General features: G+C 40.0%; 1 protein-coding gene across 1 annotated transcript in view; it reads left to right on the top strand.

The window, feature by feature from the left end:
* The window catches only part of CHST13 (carbohydrate sulfotransferase 13), a 45,015-nt gene extending 20,085 nt beyond the window's left edge, over nucleotides 1–24,930 (top strand). Inside the window, exons 2-3 of the mRNA XM_087708969.1 lie at nucleotides 19,795–19,877; nucleotides 23,801–24,930. Coding sequence (XP_087565095.1) covers nucleotides 19,795–19,877; nucleotides 23,801–24,646 — 929 coding nt within the window. The 3' untranslated portion in view covers nucleotides 24,647–24,930. The remainder of the gene's footprint in view (nucleotides 1–19,794; nucleotides 19,878–23,800) is intronic.
* Nucleotides 24,931–27,131: the final 2,201 nt, after the last annotated feature.

The following is a 27,131-nucleotide window of genomic DNA, read 5'->3' as shown; positions in this document are numbered from 1 at the left end:
TTGTTAAGCAGCAGAATAAATTTCTTGATGAATCACAGCTGGCTGCAGCTGATTTAAGTGGCAACCCTGACCCATGTTCTTTTTACTGGCAACAAATCTGATTTGTAATTCTTGCACAACATTTCTATGAATCTCGTTCATGCAAGAAACCTTTAAACTTCTGACCTCTGGACTAGCTGACAACCTGACTTGGCTCTTAGAACTCTGTATTGGATTTGGATTATTCTTCTGTACGTCCCTATTAAAAGCAAACTGTATATGGGTGTGTACATATATATGTATTATGTACAGTATATATATAATATCAGTGGTTGGGGGAGGTTACTCTGTTTTTAAATTGAAGTTTGCCCACTTCAATGCCAGCAAATGTGCTGAACTGCAGATCCCTTTCTTCCAACTAGTGTAGCTATCCCTGGATGACAAACCTGTGAGAAAAGTAGAATTTATGGTCTTCACACATCAGAGGGCCAGATTGGCATGTGGTTATGGTGATGACCTAAAAACCAGTTCTACTTCCATCTTAGGCAGGAATACTGGCTACCACTTTCCCATCCCAACCTCCCCATAGGTTTGTTGATGTGGGAAAAATAGGAGTTAGAAAAACTATTAAGTAGGTTAACTTTGAGTTTGTGCAAAGAAATAAAGGTGAGGAAAAATCTAATAAATCTAAAATCTGGACGGCACCCATTTCAGGCAAATTGACCAAATTCAGTGATGACTAACCTTTTCTGAACCAAGTGCCCAAAGCACATGCGCGCGAATGTGCACACGCACCCCCAAAGTGCAATGAGTGTGCAGCCCGCGTGCATGCGCCATGCCCCCTGCATGCACACACGACCCCCTGTGTGCATCCCCTCATGTACCCCTGCACATGTGCATGCAGGGCCCCATGTGCGCCTCATGTCCCGTCATGCACAGCAGAGATTCGAAGACCAGATGGCCAGTGGGAGGTGCACACAAATGCATGAGAGAGCTGAACTGGGGCGGCGACTTGCGTGCCCACAGAGAGGGTGTTCACCATCACAGACCTAACCTATTTTCCAACTGGAAACACTTCTTTCCAGATCACTAACTATCTTAACCTAAGTCCCTGTTGCCCATTTTCACCAGTGGACTTAAGAGCTTGTCCTTACAGTAATGCTTACTTCTTTTTTTAAAATAAAGTTTTATTATTTTTCTACTATAACATTTATTTAGTGTTTAATAAACATGTTTAGTTCTTAATAAACATGCTTATCAAGTACTAAATAAATGTAGTAGTAGTAATACTTCTATCCAGTTGCACCCAAAATCACATTTCTGTACCACATCTACTGCTATATTTTATTTCAAAAAGAAAAACTTTTTTAGAGTCCACTTCTAGTAGCAAAATAGCCCTCCAATGCATCTTCAGATAATTGACATGATATAATTGATAATACACTTCAAACTACTTGGCTGTTGCTAAACCCCAACTAAGATCAATATTAAGACCCAGCAAATATCTTCTGCTGAAAATATCAGTTGGCCAATAACAATTACTCAAAATGAGGCGCGGGGATCTGTGTGTGCCGCCCTGTGCCTCATTTTCACTCTCCATGGCCTCCTGCAGCACTCTGCCGGCTGCTTTTGGGCCAATTTTTTGACCCGTTTTTGGCCAGCAGAGTGCTGCAGGAGGCCATGGAGAGTGAAAATGAGGCACCAGGAGGCCACACACAGCCCATTTTAGCTGCTAGAGGCACCTCGGATCAGTCCTTTGATATTTCCAGGCCGGCCCCATGGGTTGGATTTAAGCATCCCGCATGCCGGATCCAGCCCGCAGGCCTTGAGTTTGACACCCCTGCTATAGATGAAGACATGTATGCCCTTGTATTTAATGCCTTATTGTATAGAGCCAAGGTGGCGCAGTGGTTAAATGCAGCACTGCAGGCTACTTCATCTGACTGCAGTTCAGCAGCTCGGCTGTTCAAATCTCACCGGCTCAGGGTTGACTCAGCCTTCCATCCTTCCGAGGTGGGTAAAATGAGGACCCAGATTGTTGGGGACAATATGCTGACTCTGTAAACTGCTTAGAGAGGGCTGAAAGCCCTATGAAGCGGTATATAAGTCTTAACTGCTATTGCTATTGCTATTTCATGCTTCTCTGCTTATGAGCCAAGGTGGCGCAGTGGTTAAATGCAGCACTGCAGGCTACTGCTAGATCAGCAGTTCAGCAGTTCAAATCTCACCGGCTCAGGGTTGACTCAGCCTTCCATCCTTCCGAGGTGGGTAAAATGAGGACCCAGATTGTTGGGGGCAATATGCTGACTCTCTGTAAACCGCTTAGAGAGGGCTGAAAGCCCTATGAAGCGGTATATAAGTCTACTGCTATTGCTATTGCTATTGCTATTGCTCCCAGCTAACCACTTGCTTTTTTTTGCTGTGAGGTCTTCGCTGATTTAAGTATCTCTGTTGATCTTATAGAGCATGTGCGTCAAACTTGCAATGTCACGTTGTCGCACATGACATATCACAACTTCTCCCACCTTTGCTAAACTGGGGGAGGGTGTGGTCAGCGCATGATGCATCTGGCCCACGGGCCACAAATTTGACACCCCTGTTTAGAGGAATGAGGATTTGAACCAGGGTTTTCATGATGCCAATCCATCCAAGCAGTATATATGTGTGTTTGTGTGTCTGCACATGCCTATACAAATGGCTTCATGGGACATAAACAGCACTTTGAATTGGACCCCATCCCAACAGGCAACCCAATGTAGCCCCTATAGGTTAGAGAACTGGGTTTCCTCAGTGAGAAAGTGGGTGAGTTAATTCTGCATTTTCTGTAGCGTTCAATAATTGATTAGAGTAGCTCATAGATTATAAGCATCCCTTCCTCTTAAAAAACTTCATTTCTCTATTTACACACATCTTTTTCTGTTGGAATTGCTACTTGTTATTTCCATCAAAATCATTTAAAAATAATACTTAATAGATTCTTAATAAGTAAATTATTAACAAATACTCTTTCCCACAAATGAATTTTCACTCCCCTTTCCTGAGTAGTAGAGTATGAACCAAGGAGTCATCAAATCTATAGAAATATGGCTGATCAGAAGCATAATTTCATAGTCAGGGACGCATAAGCCAGGAAGTAACTCTGCTAAATGTCTTACCATCTGTAGGATCTCCAGGAATTCAGAAGAAGCCAAACTTCTTCTTGGCAGGGGTGAGTTGGCAAAGGGAAGGATGAGCTTTGAGGAGTTGCTTTATTGGAGTATACGTAACTGCTTTCCTTTAATAAAGTTAACAAGGAAACAGTTAGTGAGGGAAGGAACATTTTGTGGTCAATAAGCTTCTAATTCCAAAAGCTGTCTTATTATTCATATGTGCACACGCTCAAAAGAGAGCAAAGCAAAAACTGGACTAATTCATAGATTTACAAGAAATGGTGTGTGTGTGTGTGTCTGTGTACGTACGTACGTACAGTACTGCTGATGCTCAGTGCAGCTCAAAGTTTAATTTATTTGATTCAAACTTGCACAGTTTTCATATCCAATTGCCTACGCCCTCAGTGACTTCTGAATTGGAAGTGGATTTGTGTTTATTCAATACTGGTTTATCTCATGCCAGAACAGCTGTCTCTAAATTCATAGGCTTCTTTATTTATTGCCTTCAGATAAGCCATCCAATATTGAAATCGCTTGCATTTTCTTTTGTCTTGCAAATAACAGTCAATCCCCCCCCCCCCCTTACTGCACTGAATCTTTTTGATTACCAAAATTTATAGGTGATGAACACTGTGGACAGTTTGTGATTAGTTTGTGATTATTTTATGCACCAGACACATCCGGGGAAAGAGAGAGATATGAATCTCCTAAGTTGTAACATATTGCTCCATGTAATATATGTTATGTATTTATTCACAAGCATTGCATTATGTCTATTGATCTTTAGTAAAGTTGAAAATTGCAACACAGCCAATATAGTGTTTCTTGGGAAAATGAAGAGGAAAATGTTCTTTGCTGAGCCATATGGAACTATATGGATGATCACTGTATTCAGTACAGAACTTATGTCAAACTCATATGTACAAGAAGTACAATATAATCCATATGGCTGAAATACTGTGTTTCTCTGAAAATAAGACAGGGTCTTATTTTCTTTTGACCCCTGAAATAAGTGCTTGGCCTTATTTTCGGGAAGGTGTTATTATTTTTGAGGTGCAGGAGGCGTCGAGAGTGGTCACTTTATGGCTGCTGCTGTGTTTCAATATTTTTGGAGAGGGCTGATTTTGGGGGGAGGGCTTATTTTAGCACATGTGCTCAAAAGTCTGATTGGGCTTATTATCCGGGGAGAGCTTATTTTCAGGGAAACAGGGCAATAAATATATTATTACAATTTTGATGTGAAATATAACTTTGGAAATAATTTAGTATCTCTTCTTTGTTTGCTTCTACCCATGGCTGATAGTTGCACTCATCAGAAAGAAAAAATAACAGAAAAAAAATAACAGAATAATATAGTTGGAAGTTACCGTATCTTGAAGGTCTTCTGGTCCAACCCCCTGCTTAGGCAGGAACCCCTATATCTTTTCAGACAAATGGTTATCTAATCTCTTCTTTAAAACCTCCAGTGTTGAAGCATTTACAACTTCTGGAAGCAAATCGTTCCACTGATTAATTGTTCTAACTGTCAGAAAATCTCCTTAATTCTAGGATGGATCTCTCCTTGAATTAGTTTCCATTAAGCAAGAGAAGGTTATGAAATGCCATCTCCACTATATAGCAGTGACATCTTATCTGCTGGATTAGATCTATACAGTTTTCTATATTGAACTAAGTAGAAGTTGAAAAATGTCCTTTTTCCAACCTGAGCCACTAGGACATGTCTTTGTGTATGAGGATTCCCAGATATTTTCGTTAAAGCCAATAAAGATCTCACTAGCTACGGAGGGCTCAGACTAAGAAAGATGTTTTCTATCTAAACTGTTCACATAGGACAGTTAATCTTAAGATCCATAGTTGACTACTGTTTCTGAAAGGACAAGTGTGCAAATGTGGAAAGAGACTTCCCGATATGAAATGTACTAAACTAATTTTACAAGAGGTTTCTCTCCCCAAGACACTAGGGCATCTGGCATGGGCACTATCAAGACATAGATCAAGGCACTAGGACTTTTGAAATGGACTCAGTAACAAGATTCCTTTGGTATATTGGGATGTAGAGAGTAAGGAGGATGACTTTATCAATTAATTAATTAATTTTATATGCTGCTCATCTCTTAAAATAGAGTAAAAACAACATAAAACATTAAAGTATTAAAATAAGTATTAACATTAAAATTAATAAAGATAGCAAGGAAGGGGTAACTTAAGAGAGCAATGGAAGAATCACTACCTAACCAATAGCATCTGAAATTTTTAAGTCCAGAATAGTAAAATAACAAATGACTGATACAGATGCGTCTCTAATTCAGTGGAATATAAGGTGGACGAGGACTTACAACACAGTCCCAAATAATTATTCAATGAACAGTATTCTTAGAATTATGGATGTTTGGTCTATAATTCTAATATTGATGTTGCAACATCTATATCGGAATTATAGATGTTGGTGATGAATACGTGTGTGTGTGTGTGTGTGTGTGTGTGTGTGTATCGCTGTTCAAGGCAGTAGAAAAATATTATCAAATTAATGATAAGAAGGACTAAGGGTAACATGTTAGCAGTGTTCCAATATCTCAGGGGTTGGCACAAAGAAAAGGGAGTCAGGCTATTCTCCAGAGCAGTGGTCCCCAACCTTTTTATCACTGCGGACCAGTCAGACTTTGATAATTTTACCGTGGCCCGCTGAGCGTGCGCAGGGGTGGGGGGGCGTTGTTCGCGACGACACATTGATTGTTTATATATCAGATTGTTTTGATTAAAGGCGCAGGAACACCGGGGAGACGTCTTCTGAGCGAGGCGTTTTCTGTAGAGCCGCAGGGAGACTGGGGAGACGTCTGCAGGGTCGCAGGTACACGTCAGCTTTGGGCCACACGTGCGTACCTGCGCGGGGCTCTCTTCCCTGGAGCCTTTGTGCACGGCCCAGGAGCTTTTGCACATGGCCCAGGAGCCTTTGTGCTGCAGCAATCATGGCCCCCGGCCGCTGCAGCGATCATGGCCCCCGGCCGCTGCAGCGATCATGGCCCCCGGCCGCTGCAGCGATCATGGCCCCCGGCCGCTGCAGCGATCATGGCCCCAGCCGCTGCAGCGATCATGGCCCCCGGCCGCTGCGTGGCCCGGTGCCAGGTACTCCACGGCCCGGCACTGGTCCCCGGACCGGGGGTTGGGGACCACTGCTCCAGAGCACCTGGGGGCAGGACAAGAAGCCATGGATGGAAACTAATCAAGGAGAGAAGGAACCTAGAACTAAGAAGAAATTTCCTGACACTTTTGACAATTAATCAGTGGAACAACTTGCCTCCAGAAGTCTATAGAATTCTCAATCATCCAGGTCATGGATGTATCAAAGGTGCTTTTTCAAGAGGCAACTTGACTTTCTGGTTTTTCTTTGAAGATGTTTTGCTTCTCATCCTACAAGCTTCTTCCGCTGAAACAAAATGTCTTCAAAGAAAAACCAGAAAGTCCAGTTGCCTCTTGAAAAAATACCTTTGCCATCAGAACTTGTGAATGCTCCAACACTAGAAGTTTTGAAGAAGACGTTGAACAACCATTTGTCTGATGATATAGGACTGTGATGACGAACATATAGCACACATGCCACAGGTAGCACATGGAGCCATATTTGGTGGCATGCCAGCTGTCAGCTCCGGCGCACATGTGCGTGCCTGTCAGCTGATCTTTCGCCCTTCTGGAGGGCCAGGAGAGGCCGTTTTCGCCATACCCAGGCTTCAGGAAAGCCTCCGGAGCCTGGGGAGGGGGTCGTGCGTACATGCGCAAGTGGGCGGGGAGATTGAGTGGACACGTGCAATTTTGGCATGCCGTAAGAAAAAGGGTTGCCATCACTAGTATAGGGCATCCTGCCTGAATAATGGGTTGGACTAGAAGACCTCCAAGGTCCCTTCCAATTCTGTTCTGTTCAATTCCCATTCTACTCTTTGACTTAACCAAGTCAACTGAAGGTTTCAGGGTTTTTTTTAAACCCAGCAAACAGCAGTGTCTACAGGGAGAGAGTCAAAAAAATCAAGTTGGAGACCATGAACATCCATCAAAGACCTCCCCCTTTTCAGATTTGCAAGAATATAAGTTTTACCTTTTTCTGAAGTTAGGTTCTTAGTGTGATCTGCCTACCATGGTTCTGATTGGAGAGCTTTCATTACAGAAAACACGAGGCATTGAACTGGGCAGTGTCAGTTAAATGCCTTAGAGATGAAAGAACGTTGAGCCCAGGGGTGTTTAACTTTGGCAACTTTAAAACCTGTGGGCTTCCATTTCCAGAATTCCCCAGCCAGTTTTGCTACTTGGGAAATTCAGAGAATTGAAGTCCACCAGTCTTAAAGTTGGCAAGGTCAGACACTCCTGATTTAGGCATTTATATGATGACGTGTTCACTTGCGAGAGCAGACAGGGCTGAATTTCATACTGACATATATGACTTGATGTCTCTAGGCTGGGTCCAGGAATTGTAAGTGTAAAATGCCTGCAAGGATGTGAGGCTAATGTGCACAGCACATTTTTTTTATTGAAAAAGAATCAAAAATTTTCTCTGATATATTAAATTAGACAAGAATAAAAGAGAACAGAGCCATCACATAATATTTTCTCCAAAAAGAAAATAAAAAGTAACAGATCTCGGGGGGGGGGGGGAATCTTTGCTCTCAAGAAGCAGCTGGCTTACCCACAGATTCTAGTTAACCACATTTTCCACTTACGTTTCTAAAATAAGAGTAACATTTGCAGCTCTTGAGTCCATCCATGCCTCTGATATGATCTGTTTCTCCCAGCCTTAGAAAAGTCTTGGTTTGTATCTCTTCAAAACCACATACTCTTTCATTATGTGCTGCTTTCTATTGAAGACCATATCATTGGTACTTAAACACAAATATATACATTATCTAGTTGCATAAATTTTCTATAGGTTTCTGGATCTATATTATTAATGCAGTCTTAACCATGTGAACATTTAAATCAGTTATTTTATCCATTTATCTAGAGCCAGTTTAGATTTAAGCCCCACCTTAACCATGAAAGCCAACTGGATGGCTTTGTGCAAGTCACTCTCTCTCAATCTAACCTACCTTACAAGATTATTGTTATGGGGAAAATAGGAGGAGGAAGAGCAAAAAGTGTGTGTTGGGCCAGTATTGGTTTTGCAAGCATCCCATTGCAGCTATTAAGTCTAGGGTGTTTGCTAGGTAAATTGTCCCAACCCTTTCAGACTTCAGCTAGCTGTCAGGCCACAGTCAGGCCAGCCTTTCTTGGAAAAAGAAAAAGAAATGCCTGCAGTTTAGAGACAGATGAATTTGCAGGAAGAGAAGACCAATAACTAAAAATAAAGATTCTCTTCAAGGGCAATGTAGGTTGGTGACTAACTGCCAAAATGTGGTAGAATTTCTTCCATTCGGAACTGTGCAGTATGGGCCTTGCACGTTTTTAAGTAGCAGAACTGAAAGACAAGTAATGGTAAGATGGTAAGAAAGCCAACTGGCACCTCTCCCCTGGATTTCCATGTACTTTTTTTAATGTATCAAAATGTCTAATTACCTGTCATAGTCATAAAGCCCTATTCCTACTTTCAACTAATTCACTGGGACCTACTCGATGCAGAGGATTGCATCATTTCAGTGTGCAAAATTCTGAGGGACCACATCATATTTTAGTCCCATAACTCTCCATGAGTTGCCCATTTGGGAACTGAAGATGACGTTGTGTTCTCTTACATAGCCTCTACAGGGGAAGAGAAGGAGGCACCAGCCAGATGTTTCTTTCTTGCTTCTATGGAATGTTGAGAAGAACCTCCCAAGGATGCCTCTGAACTTGAGCAATGGTGCAATTAGGGCTGAGCTCAATCCAAAAATGACGAAGGCCCTAAAAAGACCATCTGAGCCATAGCAACTGAAGGGTGCTGTGGCAAAATGATACACAACACTGCTGCAACTCCCAATTCTTTTTTTTTAAATGTATAATCACAGGCCAAGAATATTATGCAGTTCCAGTACCTTATTTTTAGCTTTAAGCTTTTACTTTGTTCTACCATAGAATGCTGCTTATCCCCCACATAAATGTGGTATGGCTATAGAGATTTGTTTTACTCATGTGGGCATCTGATGTTATGATTTCAGTGACTTAAAACATGAAACTTCACATAACCAATATATGCTTTAAAAATAATCAGGGACGCTGTTTCTTGTGTTTTTATAATACAGGGATTATAAATCAAGGAGTAGGATAAGAAAATGATAAAGCTTGTGTGCAGCATAGCTGCACATGGCCATTTACGGTTCATTGCTAAGTTATTTAAGTATCTAAACCACGGGTGTCAAACTCCATCACATCACGTGACATATGACGTTTTTTCCCTTTGCAGAGCCAGTGTGGGCGTGGCCCGTGTATCATGCATCCCGCTCACAGGCCACCAGTTTGACACCCTTCTTAACTGGCTTACTGCATACTTTTATTTGAATGAACTTTTCATTCTTTTTGCTCAATGATTTCTTTCTCATCCTTCCCCCCATTGTGATGCTAGGAAATGAATCTGGAATTGTCTCCCTACAAAACACATACCTTACCTTTACATTTAATGATAGGCTGGTTTAAAATACAGTGGCCGTACCTTCCTCAAAGGCTCAGGCAAAATGCAACAATTTATTAAGGATGTTTTTTTAAATAACTTAACTCCAACAGAGAAGGCCATTTTCTCTCTTTCTATCTTTCACTGACTATTGCATTCTAAAAGGCCCACTCAAGATAAGGCTTAAAAGTAAACAGCCAACAAGTGCAGTTTTCCTCTTCAAAGTAACACTCTTTCTCAAAACAGCAAATAAGGAAGAAAAAAAATATTTTGGGTCACTTCTCAAGATCTCCATTTCTGAGTAATTATTGACCAGAGCTATGTATAATTTATGCTTTTAAAGCAACTGTATAATTTCCAACATCTTTTTATATCTTGTGTAAACGCGACCAAAAGAGGAAGAGATGGCTGAATCCAATAGGTGGAGAGATTAACATTTTGTACATGCTACAGATGGAATTTCCCTGAGATTATGATGATCCAGTCAAAGTCAATACTTTTAAATAACATGCTGGATTCTGATGGTAGAATGAGGCAGTTGAATTGAAATTTAGAGCTTCAGTTTATTAATCTGCCCCACATGCTTAATATGTTTTCACAGATGGTGACAAATCTCATTCCCTGAAGTTTCCTGTAAACGGAGTGTTTCGACGACAAACGGCAGACATACTTTCTGCTTTTATATTTCCTTCTTTTGGGGTGAATCTAATTATCTGTCAATTCCATGGAAAGAAAAGATTCAGACATGATTGACCCATGTTGTGCAATTCTCTTGCCCTACCTCCTTGCCTTGCTCATGCTTAGTAGGAAAGGAAAAAGAGGAAGTTGAAAACTTGGGTTAATAGGGAGAAAACTGGAGTACAGCTGTGACTGATTCTCCACTCAGAAGCAAGGGAGGGAACTAGATTGAAAACTTGGATTTTGATTTCTTGGTTGGATAATACCAGTACCAAATATAAAATTGGGATCTTGTGGAAAAGTTATCAGATCCATCTATTAGGTGTATTCAGAATGCTGGGTCAGAAAATGATAGTAAGGGGAAAGATTAGAGAGGTGTTTACTCCAAGCTTGGATGCTGGGTGCTAAAGCTATCGCCAAATATCTGGTTTCAGATAGTTAATGGCAGCAAAGCTCTTTTCTAAATCCAGGCTCTCAAAGGCTACCAGAGAACATTCATTCTTTGCTTTTTTTCCCCATTCAGTCAGATTGATAACTCATCCAGCTTAGTTTCAGATTGATTTCCTTCCTATTCTTGAAAGAGAATGATAGGAACCAACTGGCAACCCATTTCAAGACCTTGGTTTAAAGGGATTATTGCAGTCCAATTGTTAGGGGATGGTAACACTGCTGATTAATAGAATATTACTTCAATTTGGAATCTTTTTCTTTCTTCAATATGCAAGATCGATGGCAGGAATGGTGAACAATGAAAAATGTTCAAAATTCATGAAAAACATGAAATCAGCTAAAGCGGTCTTTTTTATTGTGTATTAGCAACTATTAATTGTTGTTTTTTGTTTTTTCCCAATGGATTGTACTGGGAAAGGCATCTGATGCATCTACCCAATTTCATTCATTTTACAAAATTTGATAGAGGTTTATGAACAATGTGTTTTAAATGTACAAATGTAATGAATTAATGTAGTAAACAGGTGCAAAATTCCTCTGGGTCAATGTCAATTTTACCTTAAATGGAAAACTCTAAATTGTTTCGGCTCTCAAAAATATTTATAAGGAAAGGTGTTGCATAAAACAAGTTGTTTAGGACAGAGGAGGGAAAGAAATGGGGGGGGGAGCAGGTTTCTATTAGAACACTAAAGTAGGTTTTATTATTTAGTTATTACATTTTTAAAATCCCATGTTTACTATTTTATTCAACATAATAAGGTATGTTGGTGAACATATCTAAAATTCTTTCCTCCTCTTCTTTTTCCCCACAATAATGACAACCCTGTGAGGTGGGTTAGGCTGAGAGGGAGTGACTGGTCCAAGGTCACCCAGCTGACTTTCCTAATATGGTGGGACTAGAATTCACAAACTTCTGGTTTCTAGGACAGCATCTTCACTACATGGAGAATATCTGACTTCAAAACATTCAGTTCTCCCTTACACCCCCATCAACATTTGCTAAATCGTGCCAGATGAAAAGGTCTAGAAATATTGAAAGTATTCAAAATCTTAACATTTTGGTTAGGTTTGTTATACAGTCATATGGATTTTTATTGTTGTGCTTTTAGCCAGAGTGAGTCTGTTTGCTTCTCAAATATTGTTGATTGGTTTCATTTCTCTTCTTGTATATATGTAAAATGGATCTGAGCTATGACAACATCATATGTCTGTGTGATTTGTGTGGTTGTTTTGGTTTATGCCTTCAGAGATGAGTAACATCTGTCTCATCAAGATTTGAGGAGCCCTAGTTAGTATGACCAATGGTGAATAATTTTAAGGATTCTGGATCAGTAACAGTTGGAGGATCACAAGTTCTCATCCATAGGTTTGGAAAAGACAGTACATCCCTGAATACAAAACATCATTACTCTCAGAGCAGTAGTTTTCAAACTTGACAACTTTTGAGATGTGTGGACTTCAACTCTCAGAATTCCCCAGCCAATTGTCTGGGGAATTCTGGGAGTTGAGGTCCACCTATCTTAAAGTTGCTGGATTTGAAAACCACCGCTCTAGATGTAGATCTATTAAAATGATTGAAAGACAATGCCTCTGTCTCGGTTGGTCATTGATCCAGATCAAACACCCTTCTATATTTTGTACTGAACAAATACATGTCGTGTATACATGGAGTATAGAAAAGAGAAATGGGTGAAATGGGTACAAGTGCTTGTTCAGATTAGATCTCAATAGTGAAATGTGCTTTTTTGCCTCCCAATCTGTGGTCAGTGATGGGTGTGGTACTTCAATCTGTCTGAAGGGCATCAGATGGCTGCAAATGATACGTATTATGGTTGGAAATAGATGCTTTCATCCCCTCATGAAAGGACTTGCCTGGAGAGCTAGAATTTCAATGGAAAACATAGATTTTGTTCTGTTAAACTCATTTCATTGCAAAATTGGGCTCGAAAATGACTTTGAAATGAGATGCTATGAGCAGAACAGAGGTAAGGATTCTCCTAGGAGCAGTCCTGCTTCTTCAATAGCATTCTTTCTCTTGGAACCTAGCAGCTGTGACTTTGCTAAACTCCTCCAACTATGTCTGATATAAAACTTACTTGCTTCATAAAGTTGGATGATTTTCAGCCAGGTTATTTAAATCTTGGGAAACTTGTAGTGATGGAGAATCCTGCTGAACCGATGATTGTAACCTCAATATTTATGGCCAGGATATCTACATATGTTTCTGCATAGGGGAAGAAGAAAATGTGTGCACTGCATTTGGTCTCCAATAAGTTTTGAGTGTGCTCCTCCATAATGCCCTTTTCCAATATGGCATAAAATGTCCTAAGGTTTAGAGCAGCAATCCCAAAAAACTTTAGCAACTTTTTTTTCATGTACCTGAGTTGGGGGCAGAAGAGTGTGCAACCTAGATCCCTCACATGGGCAGTTCATGGTAGGGTTCATGCTGCTATGAGAATACATTGCTAGATGTTCTGAAGAAGAGCTGAGGCAGTGATGCAGAGAGAACTGCAAATACAGATGAAGCTTCACTCATTTGCCTGCCACTCACCTCCAAGTGTGCTGCCCGGTAACTAACAGGCAGTGGTGGGATTCAGCCAGTTCACACCACTTCTGGGAGAACCGGTTGTTAAATTTCTGAGCCGTTTGGTGAACTGGTTGTTGGAAGAAATCATTAGGGCAGAGAACTGGTTGTTAAATTATTTGAATCCCACCACTATTAACAGCTCATGGACCAGGACCAGTCCATGGTTTGGGAGTTGCGGGGGGGGGGGGGGCTAGTTTAGAGGGCAGAAGTATAATTCTCACATTGAGCTTAAGTCATATCAAGATTTAAAGGGCATTCAAAATTCAGTACTGGTTAGCTACCCTATTTCCCTGAAAATAAGACCTCCCCAGATAATAAGCCCAATCGCGTTAAAAAGTGCATGGGTCAAAATAAATCCTCCCCCAAAAATAAGCCCTCCCTGAAAATATTGCAACACAGCAGCAGCCATGATGTGACTATGCTCGCTGCTTCCTGCACCTCAAAAATAATAAGATCTCCCCGAAAATAAGGCAAAGCACTTATTTCAAGAGGTCAAAAGAGAATAAGACCCTGCCTTATTTTCGGGGGAACACAGTATTGTTAATCGCATTAACAGCAGATAATATTACAACTTTTATTTTTAAAAATGCAATCATTTCCATGTTAAATTAGGAAATGTAGCTGACATATGAATTTATGAATCTTTTTGGATCAGAGCAATGGTATCTTCCAATACTTGTGTTACATGTGATAATCTGCTCTTTTGTTCAAAGTAAAATACTACTTTAATATAGATTGATAAGATTATGTTGATTGGAGGAAGTCTGTATTATGTATTCCTATGCCTTTTTATTAAAAAAATCCCTTGATCAAACACAGTTTTGATTTTACAGAAAATTCAATTTAATATTTCTCAGTTCCATATTGGAAGACTGTAGGATTCTAACGTTGCTAATGTTTAGAATATACCGAGGAATAAAGATTGTATGCAAAAATGATGTTGTTTTCCCCTACTAAACATACTGATTTAGAGTTGCAAGTCCAATCAATCTGGAGAATGCCTCCTTGGGTGAAACCCATTTAAAATAGGTGCTCTACTAAATTAGGATTATTTCAAAGGAAAGTTGGTTAATTCATTCTTCCTTGTCTTTCCATGTTATAAATTGCTCAGGGCTGCTTTCAAAATATCTGCTTAGAATCATACGGTTATCAAGGGACATCCTTTGTGCAGGGATTTCAATAATTCAAAATCCAAATAGCATGTTTGGCTACCACACATAATTCCTGATTCTTGATCAGTGTGCTTTTTGGGACTACTTGTAGTCCTCATTTAACAACTGCTTTGTATAGAGACCATTTGCAATTACAACAGTGATAAAGTAACTTTACAGTCAACCCTCACATTTATGACCTCCGGCAACTCTGTTAAGCAAAGAACAGTTTTGTAAGATGAGGGGCTGGAGGTTAAATCCTTTGAAAAATGGCTAAAGGAACTTTGGCATGTTTTGCTTAGAAGAGAAGTCTGAGAGGAGACAGAAGAGCAGTCTTCCACTCCTTGAAGATTACTCCAGGGAAGAGGGTATTAATAAAGAGTAGACAAGAAGTGATGGCTGAGAGCTCATGCAGAGGGACATGCAACCTGGAAATAAGGAGACATTTGCTGTTGGTGAGAACTATTTAAACAGTGGAACAGCTTGCCTCCCAGACTTGTGGGTGCTCCGCTGCCGGATGTTTTAAAGAAAAGATTGGACAACATTTGTCCATGATGGTATGAAGACTCCTGCCTTGGAGAGAGATTGGACTAAAAGACCTCCATGGTCTCTTCCAACTCTATGATTTTAAGATCATAAGCACAGTTGCAATTTTACTTAGCAACCACTTTCCTTAATGATCAAGCTGTTTTTGTAGTCTCTAGGAACTATGTATATATTGCAAATATTTTCATAGGTACAATTTTCAAGATGGGCTGCTGTCATCCTGCACGCATTAAACCAATATCTGGTTTAAGTGAAGAATCTTGCATATGTCTGTTAAATTTTGTCCTGTTAGTTTCAACTCATTTTTCTAAAGAATCAAGGTAATTGTTGATGCACGTGCTCTATATTTCAGCTGTCTACAAATTGGATAGGTATTCTTCACCTCTTCATCTGTCATTCAAAATGGATACAATGACAATACCAGTCATGTTGCTGATGGTGGCTAGAAAAGGCATAGAGGAAGGGAAATAGCTTTGGGGAGAGTTAGTGAGATAAAGATCAAGTTCTTCATCTGGAACCAGAAATTTCCGAGTCTAATTCCTTAAATCCATACCCTGAAATGATTAAATCCTCTAGATCAAAACTGAGAATTAAAATACATTCATTTTTTTAAAAAAAGAAACATCTACAGTCATCTATGTCCATTAGAACTTTACCAAAATGCTTTTACTTGCATCTTGGTAGCAATAATTTTATGGGTAATAATAGCAGTTGCTTGCAATACCCCACTTCCTATTTCATTATGGTAAAGCTAGATGGAAAAGAGGCTTGTTCAGACCACTTAAACTGTAGCCCTCAAATTGATTTCCTGTTGAGTTCATTGCATCAGTTCCCCTTTCCTGTTCCTTTAGCAGCAACCTGCCTTGTGAATAGATTCGTTGCTTGCCCCAACTAACGGTTGCTGCTGAAGGAGCTTGCTTCATCAGCTGTCCTGTGACATGCAAGGAGAGTAGGCTAACTTTTTGGTTTATGTTGTTGAGCTAAGTTCCTTTTCTGCTGATCTCTGATGCTGATGAAAGCACTTATCACCAATCTTTGCTTCCTCTTTCCTTAACAGCTATGGAGTAATTAAAAAGTTGCAGTTTCCACGTGCCCATCAACAGTCTCTATAAATAGGATTTCCCAAATCTTGCAGTCTACCTTCCTTGAGTATAATATCTCTTTGTACATCACAAAAAGAATGTCAACAGAGGCAGTAATTCTGGACAGTGGTTATGAAGAGATAAATGAAAGCCACTTCTATTCTAATATTCTTATTAGGGCCATCACCCCTGAGTTACAAAAACCTGGACGAGTAGCAAATTAGATCTTGGCTTTCATTTAACAGTCATCAGAATATTTTGCAGTGGTCCTATTATCGTGATACTCCTGAGGAAAGGTAGCACTGACCTGGGTATATGCCACAGATTCTCTAATGGGTAATAGGTCTCAATACATTTGTGTAAAAGACTAAAACGGACACATTACATTTTTAGTGAGAAACCCTATCCTCATAGCATTTATAGGAGCAATCCTTAAAATCTTTTCGGTACAGCTGCCATGATAGATGTTCTCTTTTCCAATGCAAGCTGTTCTACACAGCTTCAAAGTGGGACATAAAGGAGTCAAGACAGTTTCTTGTGGTTTGAACAGACTCTTAACAAGACATTGCATAACAACAACATCAGTTAGTTGTAAGAACGGATGGAATGGATTGGGCAATTATTCCTGGAAGCTGTCACTTATTGAACGGTAACCATGAAAAGTTCCAGCACATGTACGTTTTTGAGATATCTCTGCCTTAAAAGAGAATAGCAAGAATAGAGAAAAGCGAGCAGAGAAACCTCTGAATGGTTCAGCATGGATCCTATAGAGGTTGCGTCGAACTAATTCAGAAAGTGTTATACTTCCATTGAAAAAGAAATAACAATGTTAAGAAAACTGTTTTAAAAAAGAAACTTTAGTAAATATCTGATTTGCTTGGCTTTTGAGGCTATTGATTTATTATTCAAAGGATTTTGTGGATATGTTGTATGCTCCTTGTACAACAGTTCCACAAACTTTTCATTTTTCAATCATTTTGCACATACTATGCTACGAGTACCAATGCTACAGAGAGTCCTTGACTTACAACAGTTCATTTAGTGACTGGTCAAAGTTACAATGGCACTGAAAAAAGTAACTTATGACTATTTTTCACGCTTATGCCCTTTGTAGCAGCCCCATGATCATGTGATCAAAATTCAGTTGCTTGGCAACTTGTTCATACTTATGACTGTGCTGTGTCCCAAGGTCGTGTGATCACCTTTTTCAACCTTTTAACAAGCAAAGCCAATGGGGAAGCCCTGTTCTAACTTATCAACTGCAGTGATTCACTTAACAATGGTGGCAAGAAAGGTTGCAAAACAGGGCAAAACTCACTTAACGAATGTCTTGCTTAACAACAAAAATTTTTGAGCTCAATTGTTGTACGTTAAGGACTAACTGTACATTGTATTAAATTGTATCACAAGTACATTTTCTTAGGCACTTGCAGAACAAGACAGAAGCAGATAAATAGCAGAAAGAACACAAGATGTTGAGTTTTTAATAGTGTTTTAGATGCAGGAAGAGTGGATGCAGAGACTAAAGGCACCTCAGCAGGAAGTTAGACATATGGAGTGAGAGTTAAGGAAAGTTAAAAGTCATAGTTTTGGGGAAAGAATCACCCAATAGAAAGGATCAGACAAGAAAGAGCAGACCCATTTTTTTTCTTAGTTCCCTCTGGTTCCCTCTATTCATTTGCCAGTTCCATTGGTTCTAAAACCAATCATTATGTGGTTTTTTAAAATTAAAACAAAAACATTTTCCCAAGAGAGAGATTGTTTATCATTAATTCCACAATCTTATTTCAAATTTACTTGTAACATTCTAAAATCAAAGGCTTAATCACACTTTTGCTATTTATTAATTTTTCTCAAAGTTCTTAAATTTGTCGTTAAAAGTTTCTTTTGCTAAGGATTGAAGGAAATTCACCTGGTGCTCTCAAAACTTACCAATCTAAAAATTTTCAATAGCTGAAAAGCAGTTGATAAGCCATTTCTGGATGTGATTAGAAAAGGAAGTATACAAACTCAATGTCCTTTCAAAGGCAACAACCACATTTTGAGAGGGCCACTTCCTGATCTCCCAGGGTACTAGAGAAGCCTGCCAGAGAAGCTACTGTCTGGAGCAGTTGAGGATGATCTCAAATCCTCTCCTTGTCCAGCAAAAAAAAATTGAAGAACCAGTCTACTCGCTGCCTCTTCCTTCTGCCATGGTCATTGGCTCTGCTTTTCACAGAACTGTCTTCAGTCCATGCCTACCTTTCTCCTCCCAGAGTCATTTGGGGCTCATGCAGCTCTTCAATAAGTTTTAAGTTTAATAGATTTGTATACCGCCCAATCCCAAAGGCCTTAATAATAAATTATTAAGTAAACAAAAGTTGAAGAATAAAAATATGCAAATTTAGAAAAACATAACTATTCTTGGATTTCAGGGAAGCAGTAGTGAATTGAAGACTTTAGTTTTAGCAGAGTTGATGACGTGGTGAAAAATCGAGCTGGTGAATGAATGAGCTCCCCAAGTGAAGAAGAGGATTTAGGATTACTCGGAGTATTCCTCATAGATCTTATCTGTGAGGAGACATGCTCTCTCTAGTAAATGAGCTCTGGCAGCAAGGACAGGCAGTTTTGCCCAAGCCATAGTTTCTTTAAGTTTCATTACACTGGGGTGATTTTCCTTCAACCTGCAGCAAAAGAAGCTTTATGCAAGTTTAAAACTTAAAGAAAAACTTTTTACTTGGAAATAAGCAACAAAAGGTAATTAGAATATTGATTTTGGAAATCGGCATAAGGGGTCAGTCAGGTTGACTGGAAGTAAGATTTTGAAAAACATAATAATAGTTCCTGTGGTCCACTTAAAATCTTACTCAAATGTATGAAAATGTTGAGTTTTAAGTGTACAGAAAAAAATCTGTCCCTGGGAAAATGTAGTGAATGAAAGGAAAACATAACAGGAGACCTTGAAGGCTGGTTACCAGAGGCAACCAGAAAGATTATAATTAAAGGAGAAGGCCGCTAATATAGAATGGAAAAAAATATTTTAACTCTGAAAGAATTCAAAGATATTTGGCAACAATGTACCCAGAACTTTCTCTTTAGAGAATCATATAATAATATTTTTTATTGAAAAATGAACATACAAAGATAAAATAATTACTGAAAAAAAGCAAAACCTAAGTATTCTTTATAATTAGTTTTGGGAGAGAAACAAATCAGAGAACAAGGGAGATAATCCTATTATTAGATCAACTAAAACTGCATATATAAGGATACAGTTTAGCCAAGTGCGAATTTTCGCACTTTGGTGCTTCCTGTGGATTTTCCTTAGTCTCAGCAATCTAAAGATGCCGTGCAGCTATTCTGTCTTTTTCCCTCTATCTTCCTAATACTTCTTTGAGGAGGAAAACAGGACAGTCACAAAAGGCAGATGATATCATTTAGATATTTGGTAAAGTTCCATCATGAGGGCAGGGTGGTTGTGCAACAATAGTCTAATTTAAATGAATGCTGTTCCCATCCTTACTTTTTGTATTTCTTCTCTAAGTATGACTAATCCTGTACTTTTCATGAAATAGAGAATCTTTGCCATGTGTTTTTAAAATCTCTCCTCCACATTTTTTATTTCCAGCTGCAGAAGACAGGATATTGAGGATCAGCTGGCCCGGGAAATCTGGTCGAAGTCCACTTCAGACTCTTTACAAGGGTGACCAGGTAAATGGGCTTCAAAAAGAAAAGTGGTTGCATGGAGTATGAAGGAAGAGAACAGGCTATTTCTTTCTTTATTAAATGTACATGCCACCCATCTTGGCAATGAAAGTAACTCCGGGCGGCTTTCAGTGCAATTAAGTACAAATATAAAATGCAATTATTAAATAGGATGATGTTATCCATTCAATCGTGTCCGACTCTTGGCGATTCTATGGGGCAGGTTTCTCCACATCTTCCAAACGTCTTTGAGTTGTTCTATGCTCTGGCAGATGTCAGCTTTGAGGATGAATTATAAAGAAGGGAGGAGGGAGGGAGGTAGAGAGCGAGAGATAATTAATAGCTGAAGAATACTCTGCATCAAGGTGGATTTGATTTAAATCACTAGTAAAAAGACTTGGTTTAAATCAACTCAATTTAAATCATAATTTTTAAAGAGTAACTGTCATCTCTGTCCCACAGCATCTCCTCCTCTGTCCCGCTGTTGACTCACTGACACTCCCAATATTGCAGAATATACAGCCTCATGCTACATAACTAAGCTCCATTTCATGCTAAGTTAAATTATTAATGTATCTTAAATAGAAAACTATCTTTAGATAGATTTTACCTCAAAATCATTTCATTAAAATAAATTTGATAAAAATAAAAAAAATCCGATTTAAATTTTAAAAAAACAGATTTTTTTTTAAACCCCATCAATTTTTATCTACCCTGCTTTGAATGCAGGAAACATGAGCTTTCTCCCCCACCCACACAGTTGCTATAAAGTTGTGAAATGGAGATTTGGACCCTGCCTATAGCCTTTCACACATAGGTATTTTATTTGTAAAGTCTTTTGAGAGTCAAATGGGGTAGTTTTTCCTCCACCTAATTTGGAAATATAGGATAATCCCTGTGTGTTGAAAATAAGCCCTCAGTCACTGAATTCCTGATTTCCTTTTCCTTACCCTTTTGGATGTGCATATGTAAGAAAATAATCAGGACACACAAAAAGAAAGCAATTTATTTGTTTGTTTGTTTAGTCAAACATGTACGAGATAATGGTATAAGTATAAACATGGACATGAACACAGGAAATGAGTACAAATAAATGGGGACAATAAGACAGGGACAGTAGGCACAAAGGGGCACTTATGCAAACCCCCTTACAGACCTATTACTAAAGGGGTGAGATCCATGCTAGACAGTTTAAGGTTAAAGTTTTGGGGGTTTGAGGATGTAACAACAAAATTGGGTCGTGCATTCCAGGCATTGACCACTGTGGATGGTCAATGTTAAGTGAAAGAGCGCATGACACATGTGCTCAGCGTTTTAAATGTGCCCACCCACCCCTGACTTAGCTTGTGTGTATCCAAAGAAGTGTATTTATGAAGTTAATGGCATACTGAATGTGCTCATCTGTCTCTCTTTATGAATATAACACAGACGGTGTAAACAGCTTGCTAAAAGGAGGGCTTTATATGTTTAGTCAAACTGCAAATAAGCACTTTGTTTTAACTATAATTAGGAGGAAGGAAAAAGGTTATTCCCCTATAAACAGATGCTGCTTTATATTTTTATAAGGAAAGTTCCAAAGATATCCAAAATCCACACATGAATAGTATATTTCCTAGAACCAAAATGTTGCAAAAGACCCTCGAAGTTTTAGGGATTTCCCTGAACTTTTCATTAGGTGAAGAGTTACAAAATGTCAGAGACAAGAAAGGAAGATTTTCTTTTTTTAAAAAATCCACCATTAGAGAGAACTCACAGGAAATCAAGAATAAACTCCAAGAAAGAAAAGAATTTTCTGAATTTGTTATTAGTCATACCTTCAAGAGCCAAGCTGCAATCCCTGGTGACCTAAGGCACCCTTTTTTCTTAGGAAAGGTTTCCAATTATGGGAAGAAATGAAATTTTGAATAGCCAAGGTTTAATCATGGAGATAGATAGAGGTAAGGAGCCTAATCCTGGGAAAGATTGAGGGCCAAAGAAGAAGGGGACAACAGAGAATGAGGTGGCTGGATGGAGTCACCATCCAGCAGTAGTAGGCGTGAGCTTTCTAGGCAGTAATAGGAGGTGTGAGCCGTTGACGTGAGCTTAAATGGACTCCAGAGGATGGTAGAAGACAGGAAGCTCTGGAGGAACTTTGTCCATGGGTTCGTGATGGGCTGGACACGACTTTGCAACAAACAACAACAATCATGGAGGTAGACCTACATTTACAGCATTTTGATTCAGGAATATTTTGCTCTGCTAAGAGTACTCAGCTGGACATTTGAAGTAGGCCTCTGATGATCCAGCCTTCCAAACTAATCCATTTTTACAAGTGCAATCATGCTTTAAAATTTAACACATATTATATTTCCCCCCTCCCCCCTCCCCCTAGATCCCCACCTCCCTTCCCTCCCCCCGACTTCCCAGAGCCCATACATGGTATAACTTTTTGACAATCACAGTCTAAAATATCTCTACATTGAACTCAGCTTCTTGCTGTTACCCAAATTTTTAACAGTTTAAGTTATTACTAATTTTAAGCATAAGCTATCTGGAATTTCCTAGTCCCATATTTGCTTTGTATATAATCAATCCATTTTTTCCAGTCTCGTTTATACCTCTCATTTGAATGTTCTTTAAGATATGCTGAAATTTTTGCCATTTCGGCTAAGTTTGTAACCTTCAAAGTCCATTCTTGAATTGTAGGCAGGTCTTTCTTCTTCCAGTATTGCGCCACCAAGAGTCTTGCTGCCGTTATTAAGTACAGAACCAAATTAATCTCTACTGCTACAAAGTCAATACATATACCTAGTAAAAACAGTTGGGGAGTGAATTTTATCCTTTTTTTGAAGATATTTTGCAGGATCCACCAAATTTTTATCCAAAATGCCTTAACATTACGACATGTCCACCATATATGAAAATACGTAGCATCAAACTAATCCATTTTTAACACCGTTCATTTCTATCATTCTATATGATTAATTGATCAAGGAAAGGAAAGAAACAATCGAGTCCATTCAGAGGACATGCCAGTATTGTTCGGAAACCTTGAAAGAACTGATGACAAACAATGTGGGAGTAGTTCCATTCTGAATATACATTTTGATTAATATATTTTGGATTGTAAATAAACCCCTCTCCTCAATGTACCATGTTTCCCCGACAATAAGACAGGGTTTTATTTTCTTTTGATCCCCCAAATAAGCACTTGGCCTTATTTTCCGGGAGTTCTTATTATTTTTGAGGTGTAGGAGGTGTTGAGCGTGGTCACCTCATGGCTCCTGCTGTGTTGCAGTATTTTCGGGGAGAGTTTATTTTCGTGGGAGGGCTTATTTCAGCGCATGGGCTCAAAATAAGCCTGATTGGGCTTATTATCCAGAGAGGTCTTATTTTCGGGGAAACAGGGTAGACAGATACATTCAATTGAAATATCAATTGTAGAAGCAATTAAGTTCAACATAAAATGTAAGATGTTTAGACCCGTACCTTTCCCTCTCACTGCCATTGCTCCTTAAAAAGGATTTCTAATACTGAAAATGAGACCCAGTATAGGAAAATTGGTTAAATAATCTGCTCTCTAAACTGGTCCTTACCAGTCTGATGATCTTGAGTCTATAGGCTCCAAATCTCTGATTCTGACTTTCTAATTGGGAATTCTGAGGTTACAGTCATGTTCCAACTGAAGGACCCTGAAGTTTACCCAGTTTTACTTCCTGTTAACCTTTAAATCCCCACTATTAAAGGGTAAGGGCATCACTTTAAGGAGCAATTATAGCCAATGTTATAACTACTCACAAATCTTAAAGGTATCCAAAGATATCAGCTCCTGTGTATAGGTGTCGGCAGCATGTAGGGTAGAGTATTATTGGGATCTAACAAAAGGATCTTGGCACACAGCATGAAGTGATTCCTGTTCCCCCTTACATCCTTGTCTTATCTCTCCTCAGTTTGAGCAGTCCTCCCTGCAGACAACTCATCAACACAGGAGGGAGTTGCTAAGCAGTATGTGCCATCGTTACACCCGCAAGCGACGCCTCCTAACTCCAGATGACTTGCGGCACCTGGTGGTGGATGATGTCCATGGGTTGCTCTACTGCTATGTCCCCAAGGTGGCTTGCACTAATTGGAAGAGGGTCCTAATGGTCTTGACAGGGCAGGGCAAGTACCAGGACCCCCTGGAAATCCCAGCACATGAAGCTCATGTACCAGCCAACCTCCGCACTCTCTCCGAGTACAGCACTCCTGAGATCAACCACCGCTTGCGCAACTACCTCAAGTTCATCTTTGTACGGGAGCCTCTGGAACGGTTGGTCTCAGCCTACCGGAACAAATTCACCCGTAGCTACAACACGGCATTCCATAAACGCTATGGGACCAAGATAATCCGGCGGCACCGTCAGGACCCTAGCAGCGAAGCCCTGGAAAGTGGCCACGATGTGCGTTTTGAGGAGTTTGTGTACTATCTGTTGGATCCAAAGACCCAGCGCGAGGAGCCTTTCAATGAGCATTGGGAGCGAGTGCACTCCCTTTGCCATCCATGCATTATCCACTATGATATCATTGGCAAGTATGAGACCTTGGGTGATGATGCCAACTATATCTTGCAATTGATTGGGGCTGATGCAGGCATCAAGTTCCCCTCCTCTTCTAAGGCCATCAGAACCAACAATAACTTGACTGCAAAGTTCTTCAAGAACATCAGCCCCTTCTACCAAAGAAGATTATTTAATTTATACAAGATGGACTACTTGCTCTTCAATTACACCATCCCGTCTTATTTACATCTACGATGAAGCTGGTGACATGAACTTTGCTCAACATTTCTGCTGTCAACCAACAGACATAGATATGCGATGCTTGCAGTTCTACCTTTTTTGTTTTATGTTTTATCAGCACACAGAGTTCTCTCCGTCTTGTGTTCTTCTTTCAGTAGACAGAATCTACTGTGGTTTGGCTATCCTTTCTCCTGTTCTTAACCAAACAGCATTTGTTTCTAGGAAGCACTGGAACTAAGTCCTTTTGTCGGGAGGTGGGAGAATCTGTGTGGAAGTAGGAGACATAATAAAATGTGCATGCATTTCATGTGTCCGATTATAACCCCCACAAACTTCTCCACAGTGAGGGAGGAAAGGGGAATATGAGCCAGAAGTGTCTAATTGCGAACAGTTACTTGGTGTGAGGCAAAATTGTCTACGAGATAAGTGTCTTCTGTGTCTCCCCCTTTTACCATCCTTGCAGCTGGTGTTTTCAGACAACTGTATTTTCTCGAGGGGGGGGGAAATCAACCCTGCATTTTCCCGTCAAGTTCTGCTCCCATGCAGTTTCCATCAATTTGCACTGGAGTGACGCTTAGTGGATTGCCCACTTGTCTCTGCAGATTTGTCTATGTGAGAAAATCTTGACCAAAAGAAATATTTTATTGTTTGCCTTGGGCTTTATTTTTCATGTGATTATGTATTGGGGATGTGCAAAAAATGGTTGTGGTGTCCTGTTTTATGTAGGCCTAATCAAAAGGGACACAGGTGGCTCAGTAGCTAAGAAGCTGAGCTTGTCGAGCAGAAAGGTCGGCAGTTTGGCGGTTCAAATCCCTAGCGCCACATAATGGAGTGAGCTCCTGTTACTTGTCCCAGCTTCTGCCAACCTAGCAGTTCAAAAGCATGTAAAAATGCAAGTAGAAAAATAGTGACCACCTTTGGTGGAAAGGTAACAGCCTTCTGTGCACCTTCAGCATTTAGTCATGCCGGCCACATGACCACAGAGATGTTTTCGGACAGTGCTGGCTCTTCGGCTTTGAAATGGAGATGATCACGGCCTCCTAAAGTTGGGAATGACTAGCACATATGTGTGAGGGGAACCTTTACCTTTAATCAATCTATGCTCCACAACCAAGCTTTTCAATGTAATTAGTGAACCCTCATCCAGGTGAGAGAAATGAACTCCCACAGAACTGTATTTTTGTAGGCTGGAAGGACAGTGGGCCTGGGCAGTGTCCACTGGACTTGAATTCTTATAGATGAAACTGGATTGATCTCAGAAAGTGTTTTAAGAAGAGAACAGATGGTTCTTCTGGAACCCCCCCCCCTCCGGATATGTTTGACCTCTTACCAATATGAGAGCACTTATGGGTGATAACGGGAATCTGACACATTTGGAGGGCACTGGATTATGCAAGCCAAACAGAGCATTGATCAGAGATCCTGCTTTGCCTTTAAACAGTATCCCCCAGAAGACATATCTTGAGTTAATCATGAATGGTGCCTTTTCTGTAGAGCGTTGCTATGTTGTCTCAGTCAAGTCATGTTTTCTGCCTAAAATAGCTGTCTCCTTTTTCTAAAAGGAAGGATCCATTTTACTATAGAAATCAGTATGGCTTGGGAGCCAGAGATCACAGGTGGAATTGGGCCGTGGAGAGAGAAACAGACCTTTAACTGGTAAAATTGAAGGCTTGTACTTGAAACTGCAATCCTAGAAGACTACATTTAACTCAGTCTACCTGAACGGCTTTTGTTTAAGTTGGCATTTTTGTCTCTACATGGTTACATTTCTATGTATACCAAAATATATCCCCTCATTTATGTAAATTGGCTGGATATAGAGTTATTGTACAATAGCATCCCCAAACTGGGTGCTTTCTGGTGTGTTAGCTCAGGGGTGTCAAACTCAAGGTCCATGGGCTGGATTCAGCCCGTGGGGTGCTTAGATCTGGCCTGCAGGGTGGCTCTGGCCTGTAGTACCTCTGCCAGTGAAAACGGAGTTTGGGAGGCCGTTGCAGCCGAAAACGGAGGTTGGGAGGCCGTTTTTGCTGGCAGAGTACTCGGGCCACCAGAGGTGCCCCCAACATGAGTGATGTCAAGCTGTCCACCCCCTCCGGTCATGCCCACCCAGGCCCCCCAAGGTCAAACACAACCCTGATGTGGCCCTCAATAAAATTGAATTTGACACCCCTGCATTAGTTCTTAACACCCAAAAGTCCTACTGGCTGGGAATCAGGGAAATTCAAGTCTAATACAGATTCTGTGTAATTAATTTGATTTATGCAACATGCTACTAAACATTCTTATGTTGCATGAAGTATATAAGGCATCCATATTAAAGACACCATGATTTGGTTCCGCTATATGAAGGTGGCATTTCCCCACCACTACCCCATAGCTGCATGCTTTCTGTTAGGCTAGAATGAATTCCGATGAGAGGATTGAGTAGTTCAGGGTTTGAATTAGTCAATTCACCTGTACAGCACCCAATATCGATCCAAGCTTTAATTTTAGGTAGCTTACA

The sequence above is a fragment of the Thamnophis sirtalis genome, unplaced genomic scaffold, assembly GCF_051295495.1.
Source record: "Thamnophis sirtalis isolate CommonGarterSnake01/CBP01778 unplaced genomic scaffold, rThaSir2_p1.2 scaffold_3, whole genome shotgun sequence".
In the NCBI taxonomy this organism is placed as follows: Eukaryota; Metazoa; Chordata; class Lepidosauria; order Squamata; family Natricidae; genus Thamnophis; species Thamnophis sirtalis.
This window is presented reverse-complemented; position numbering and strand designations above follow the sequence as displayed.